The sequence below is a fragment of the Engraulis encrasicolus genome, chromosome 11 (genome assembly GCF_034702125.1).
Source record: "Engraulis encrasicolus isolate BLACKSEA-1 chromosome 11, IST_EnEncr_1.0, whole genome shotgun sequence".
Lineage (NCBI taxonomy): Eukaryota > Metazoa > Chordata > Actinopteri > Clupeiformes > Engraulidae > Engraulis > Engraulis encrasicolus.
In genome coordinates this window covers 16,316,098-16,323,597 of record NC_085867.1, presented here as the reverse complement: position 1 = coordinate 16,323,597, position 7,500 = coordinate 16,316,098, and the positions used below count along the sequence as shown (strand labels likewise).

Sequence of the window (7,500 nt, the reverse complement as noted above, 5' to 3'; positions counted from 1 at the left end):
CAAATGAGGTATTTTTGGAAGATAAACATACGGTATACCATAATTATTTCTTACAGCATGTCAGAATCTGTGTTCATTTTAAAAAGCGTCAAGAAAGATGAATTACTTTCCATGCTTAGCTCAAACCTTGTTCTGCTTTCTTGCAGGCAGGACCATAAAGGGATCTTTCCCGAAACCACAGGTTTTTCAAACAAGGGGAATGTAATATTTTTTGGCTAGATAGGTTAATCTTCAACTTGGGCAACAATAATTTGTCATTGGCATATCGGAAAGCTCCTTAAGACTTTGTTGACACACCCCTGTCCAAAATGTATATGGCTCTGTGGAAAGTTAAATTTACAGATTTTGTTTCCAGTCCCATTTTTATCTTCGGCGTTTAAAAACTGCCAAACTAGGTCCCATAGTGTCATATTTTCTTCCTCTAGTTTTTTCGTCTGTCTTGCTTTCAATGGAATCTTTACAAATTGAGTCACGGCATTATGTGATGAAACGTTCAGTTCAAATCCATCCAGCTCGTCAGCGCAACAGTATTGAGTTTCATGGAAATCCAGACCCTAAAACAATCTGTGAGCAAATTTCGCTCGGCGAACGATGGAAATCAGAACGTTGCCGGCCAACCCTCACATGTGTCATGGAGAGCCGTCAACTCCAGGCTCTATACTCAACATCACATCACCCAGTCACGTGGAGCAGGACCGGCAGCAGTAGCATTTTCAACAACGACACGTAATTAAATTATTCAGTGTTCATTAGATATTACTCATATAGGAAATGAACTAATATTTGGCTGCAGCAGAGAGGACGGGTCCCAGGAGGATTTGTCACCTAAGTGCACGTCTCATGGGCTTGGCAGCGGCCGTTGGAGGATTGAGTCACTTGACTTCTGCATGTGTGACTCTCTCTCTCTCTCTCTCTCTCTCTCTCTCTCTCTCTCTCTCTCTCTCTCTCTCTCTCTCTCTCTCTCTCTCTCTCTCTCTCTCTCTCTCTCTCTCTCTCTCTCTCCATTGCTGCTGCTCCTGCTGTGCAAGTGCCATGTCATTGGATAGCTTTGTGACATACAATGGCCGACAGTTCATGACATGACACACTCAACTGCACAACAAGTGCGAGATGGAAGTGTTCCAGCAATGTCACAATGTGAACACGTCCCAGCCGTGTAGGAAATGAGTTGTGATGATATATGATGTTGTGACAGTTTCAGCTGAGAGGCAGACATTTTTTGCCATAAAAAAAGATATTTTAAGTGTACTATAAAAGTTAAGTGCTGACAGGGCTGTTGCATGTATTTATCATGCAATGGCTAATGATTACATTTTATACACGTACAATATGTATACTGTACATGTATAAATTATACTACACATTTACACATACATAACTTGCATGTACTGTATGCACTTTCATAAACAGATGCATCTATGCATGCACAGTATATGAGTGTCTGTAACATACCTTTACTGACAGTTTAAGTGTTTATTGTGAGTGTTATCTTCAGTGAGATAATATCACAGCATCATTAGCTCTGGGGCTGCTTGTGTTGGTGTCGGATGTGGAGCATCACCCTCCTCCAGGCTTGCTTCTCCAGGCAGTGCAGGTCTGTGTCGGGTCGTCCTTATCATGACCCGTCTTGTCTGGTCCCGACCAGGGGCCGCCTCGCTGCTGTGTGCCTGGCCTGCCTGCCTGCCTGCGAGAGGGGCGAGAGTGTCTGGCTCGCGTTATCCTCGGTGCGGAGGTCATCTATTTGCGGCGCAAGTGGCCAACAGCCTGCAGCCCCAAGTGTCTTGTCGAGGGCCAGCTCTCCCCTCAGATCACTCGCTGTCCCTCGTTGTTATCTTGTCGAGCGCCTGGGCCCTTTTTGGCAGAGCTTGTGAGGAGTCTGGGCCGTTACGGCCTGCCTGCCTGCTTGGCCGTCTTGCCTGCCTGGCCGACTTGCCCGCCTTGCCGTGGCCAGGACCGTTTCAAGGTGTTTGGGAGGCCTAGGCAAAGAGGGACTTGGAGGCCCCCTTTTCTTCTCAAACTTTTGGATAGAGACCCTCTCGAGAGATTTTAACAGCACTATCGTTGCACTTTTTGGTCAGTGAATTTAGGTAGGTTTAGCCTTACTCAGAAAGTTGTCATTGCTCTCATTTGAATGCAAGTACATGACCAGTCATTACCAACCCCCTCCACCCCATGCCCTTTCAGGTGGGGACCTTAGGCAATTGCCTAGATTGCTTGCCTGCTTGTGACAGGCCTGGCCTTGGCTCACGGTCCAAAGACCCCAGTGTGCTACTTGAGAACCTGTGGGACCTCGTGCTGGCGGGTTCTGGAGGCCAGGCCAGGAGGGTATACCGTACACTGGGTCGGGCTGGGCTCAAGTGCCTTGTGTCTGGCCCAGCAGGTGTCAGGTCCAGGTGCAGAGATGAATAGAGCAGCTTTCTGTCTAACCCAGTTTCACACTTTTTCTTCTTTTTCACGTTTTCCTGCCCTTGTGCTTTACTCCATGTCCCAATTCTTCTTTTTTTGTGTAATCCCTCTGCATATTTCATGTCTTGTATTTTTTTATATTCCTCTTCCGCTTTCATTTTTCACCCTCTTGCTTTTTCTTCTTTTACTTTCTTTTCCTTTTCTTTTGTCCGTTTCCCCAATTCTCTCCCTCTCTTTCTCCTTCACTTTCACTTTTATATGGAAAACGTGAAAAAAAATAATACAATCATTGTTGTAGTAACAGAAGACATGCTGCCTGAAAATACTCAACAAGGGAGAAGTTTGACTTTCTCTCTAATCAGTTGACAATGTCTACGTCATTTCCGATTTTTACGTTGCTCTCATTTGAATAGAAGTATACAGGGTGACAAGGACTGCAGACTCTGCACTGCGCTAGTAAACACTGTCTTACTGTCTCACTGTTTTACATGCATCATGTTCTGCTGAGTGATGCCTCTCATTTGGATTATAAATCGACCTCATTCTCTAAGAAATTATTGGGGTCAATACCAGACCCTCGGAATTATGCCATATATTGACCTTTCCCAGAGCTTCAAAGAACAATTGAGGCAGTAGTTCTTCAAATAAATATTTTAATGGCAATATTAAATAGTCTCCGGAGAAATATTTCTAATGTAATGTAAAGAACAGTGTACTTGGACATAATTGTGTGCCATGGTAGTCTTTGGAGCAATGGGAGAGGTGTCTTTCTTAAGGGTAACCTCAGCCTTGCATGACACTGTATGGGATTTGAATGGGCAACCTTCCAATTCCAAGAACAACACCCTAACCATTAGTGAGTGAGACTATAGCTACTGCAAAAAAAGTTTCTCTATTTAATTGTGACAGTTAAGAGATGATGGAAAGTGAGAGACAGAGAGAGAGAGAGAGAGAGAGAGAGAGAGAGAGAGAGAGAGAGAGAGAGAGAGAGAGAGAGAGAGAGAGAGAGAGAGAGAGAGAGAGAGAGAGAGAGAGAGAGAGAGAGAGAGAGAGACGGGGACGGGGGGAAATGAACAAGGCCCGATTCGAACCTGGGCAATGTTAAATGGATGTGGCCAGGTACTGTACAGTATATTAGTACTATCCATCGCCTCCACTGTTGTGGTGTCTTTTTCAATTGAACCCAGGTCCCCGGCATAACACCACAATCCCTCAACCATTTGAGGGGCAGCCAAGGCCTCGTCATGATTTCTCTCAGCATCGTTCTCCACTTGTGTGTCTCCCCAGTTCAGGCTGGGTGCGGTGGAGCTGCAGCCGGTGCCGGAGCCCAGCGCAGTGGTGAAGGAGCTGATCAGCCACGGGCTGCAGAGGGCTGCACAGCTGCACACCAGGAACCACAAGCTGCAGGAGGAAAACCAGAGATATCGACAGCAGCAGCTGCGCATCAATGCAGAGTAAGACGTCCCGATCTCTGTCTGTCTGTCTGTCTGTCTGTCTGTCTGTCTGTCTGTCTGTCGGTCTGTCTGTCTGTCTGTCTGTCTGTCTGTATGGCTGTATGGCTGTATGGCTATATGGCCTGTCTGTCTGCCTATCTGTCTGTCTGTCTGTATGGCCTGTCTGTCAATCTGTCTGTTTGGCTATTTGTCTGTCTGCCTGTCCGTCTGTCTGTATGTCTCTTTGTCTCTTTCTGTTCATCCATCCATCCATCCATCCATCCATCCATCCATCCATCCATCCATCCATCCATCCCATTAAAACCAACTTGACCCTGTGAACTGTCCTTGCAAGCACAGGCTGTCTGTCTGTCTGCCTGCCTGTCTGTCTTTCTGTCCATCCAACCAATCAATCAAACATCCATCCATCCATTCCTCCATCCATTCTTCCATCCATCCATCCATCCATCCATCCATCCATCCATCCATCCATCCATCCATCCATCCATCCATCCATCCATCCCAACTTGGCCTTGCGTCCGTGCAAACACAGGCCGTTTCCAGTGCCCTCGCTACAGGTCCTTGACGAGTGGCGCCACAGCAGCACCACTAAATGCCAAGCCCTGACCTAGAATCCTTACGGAAAAAGGAAGAGAACTGCTTAGCAACAGCTGGAGATGGGAAACCAAGGCAGAGCTGTTAACAGCCGGGCACCAACTGGATGAGGGTAGCGAGAGCAGCACAGGACAGCGTTGGCTAAGGCCTGGTCAGAGATTCTTTAAGTATAGAGATATGCCAACATAATAGGTTTCTATGGGCACCTAACATGACTAGGTTCTGGTCTGCCTAAAGGGGCGTGTCATAATGCTCCTAGCATTGAATAGAACAGTCCTCAGGTCTGCCTAGGTCTGCCTAAAGGGGGATTTCCCCCCCAATAATAGAACCCGGAAACAATGGGCCAATGGAACCTCTCTCTCTCTACTCTCTCTGGCCTGGTTGTACATGCTCCATCTGTGGCTGCGATACCCGTTCTGGTGTGAGTGGTGCTGAGGCCTACACAGTTTACCTTTAGGGAGAGAAACCAACTGCATTAAGACAATGAAACGCAATGAAAAGCTATTGAGTAGATGTCTGCACCTCTATATTTGGAAAACTCTGTCTCCTATTAACAGGTCTGTATAGAGTATAGACCATGCAGTCATGTATCCCCCCCTCTGTCTCTGTCTCTGGCTCTCTCTCTGTCTCTCTCTCTGTCTCTCTCTCTGTCTCTCTCTGTCTCTCTCTGTCTCTCTCTCTCTCTCTCTCTCTCTCTCTCTCTCTCTCTCTCTCTCTCTCTCTCTCTCTCTCTTTAATAGACACTTACGGTTTGTTTTACAATTTGTTTATAGTCAGACGGAAAGATGTATTCATTCATTGTTGTAGTAGACACGCTCGTCACAACCTCTGAGGTCTGCCCTTGGTGTGTAAACTTTGCGCCCTGCCCCATCACTAAATGCTGTGCCACCGCAGGGAGTGTCCCAGAGGTGCTGTCTTGTCCCTGGCGTCCCCACAGACAGCCACTTTCTACACTGTGTTTTTATTTTGTTATGGACATATGGGCTTATAGTAGTTTCGCATTCGTATGTTCCATTTGCGCAATTGTCAAGGTTACTGCTTTTCTTAGTGAGACGCTACACACACACACACACAGACACACACACACACACACAGACACACACACACACACACACACACACACACACACACACACACACACACACACACACACACACACACACACACACACACACACACACACACACACACACACACACACACAGACGTGCGCACACACACATGTGCTCACCATCTATTCTTTAGGATTCAGTCTGACAGTAAAAACTCTGCTGTGTCTGGTTGCTAGGAGACGGTGGGCACTCTCTCCCTCCTCCCGTCCCTGGACCCACCCTGCTACAAGACGTCTATGAAACACAATACAATGCCTCTGCTCTCCTCTTGTCATATGAAGTCATTGATGTAAATACACAGGGCCTTCTTCCCAAGCCCACCAAATCACACTTGGTGATGGCGTGTATTAGAAGCACATGTAAAAAGGTGACGTGAAAGGGCTCTAGCTGTCATTTTAGCTAAGAGCAGAGAAGTGGAACTGAAGGGGGATACTGGGTCTCCTCTGGAAGCATTTGTCCATGGTTAGCCCATGGGTTGACTTAACTCTAGGTGGATTTGTTGACTCTTAGTCATCTAAGTACTTTGATTGATTGAAATCATTGAACTGTCGACTGTCCACCATGGTAACTTATGCTATGCTTTCTGTGTTGTCTTTGATGGCCACTTTGATTCCCCTTCAAATGTTAGTAAAAGTATGTCTGCAGCATAGCAATTTTAACAAAATACTGTAAATTAAAGGGACACTGTGTGAGATTTTCGGTTGTTTATTTCCAGAATTCATGCTACCCATTCACTAATGTTACCTTTTTCATGAATACTTAACACCACCATAAAATTGTAAGTATTCGTTATGACTGAAAAAATTGCACTTTTCTTACATGAAAAGGGGGATCTTCTCCATGGTCCGCCATTTTGAATTTCCAGAAATAGCCATTTTTAGCTGCAAAAATGACTCTACTTGGACCATACTAGAAAATATTTGTTTATTACCTAGTAAACTTTCATGTAAAGATCAAATTTGGCAATAGGCAGCCCAGTTTCAATGAGCAGCATAGTTGCAGTACCTTTTTTGACCATTTCCTGCACAGTGTCCCTTTAAAGCAAGTTCCATTTAAAAACATCATTTCTCACGCAGGAGTTATTCGAAAGTATTTTCTGAAGAAGGCGTCTGAGGACCTCCTCCTTGGCTGCTAACGCAAGCTACTGCCCACTGTAAGCCAAGTGTGCGATTAGCTACAAAATATTACCCCTGGCTATCATTTAGCTAAGAACGGGGAAGAAGGACTGGGGGGGTGGGGATCCCAGGTCTCTTGTGGATGGAGCTGTTCCCTCCAAATCCCAATCCCAGTTGTTTGAAAAATCTTTCCATTTATCTGTCCAGCCAAAAAGTGTAGCAATACTGTTCTTTATTGCCCAGTATTTTCAGCTTGAGCTGATGGAAGGTGTATTTTTAGCTAACGTCCTAATTTGTTTCCAAAAACAATAGAGTGACAACAGCTTTCTTTGTTTATTTGCGTGGCTTGTCTTAAAATGTTTTTTTTTTTGCTATAGCAGTGAGTGACGCAAAAATCTTTGAAAGACGAAAAGGCACCCAAGTTGACATTGGAAAGGCTCAGTGGAGAATAGCCGTTACAAATCCATCTCCTGGAATTTTGAAATAATGGAGAGACATCTTTTTCGGGAAGATGAGGAGACTTAACCATGGAGAGAAAGAGGTCATTGTTGTTACAGCATGTTTTGGTGATGAAAAGCGGTGCAGCACAACTGCAATCTTCAACTGTAAGGATTACAGATGTCAGTGTCTATCACGATTTGTCTCCACAGTGTAGCATCTTACTAAGCTTGACTTTGTCCTTGTTGTTGAGCTGTGCTGTATGTATCCAGACTAGAAAGAAGGACAACGTCATTCTAACGTCAGTAAAAATCATGGATGGATCAGAATTTAAGTCTAACATTACTGTAGCAAACTTTGCCGTGTAGATGTGATTGTAGT

General features: G+C 45.3%; 2 protein-coding genes across 3 annotated transcripts in view; both read left to right on the top strand.

The window, feature by feature from the left end:
* The window catches only part of vcanb (versican b), a 303,281-nt gene that overhangs the window by 226,678 nt on the left and 69,103 nt on the right, over window positions 1–7,500 (top strand). The gene's annotated exons all lie outside the window — the stretch shown is intronic.
* The window catches only part of xrcc4 (X-ray repair complementing defective repair in Chinese hamster cells 4), a 70,004-nt gene that overhangs the window by 32,102 nt on the left and 30,402 nt on the right, over window positions 1–7,500 (top strand). For both annotated transcript variants that reach the window (XM_063210033.1, XM_063210031.1), the window contains exon 4: window positions 3,694–3,860. In XM_063210033.1, coding sequence (XP_063066103.1) covers window positions 3,694–3,860 — 167 coding nt within the window. The remainder of the gene's footprint in view (window positions 1–3,693; window positions 3,861–7,500) is intronic.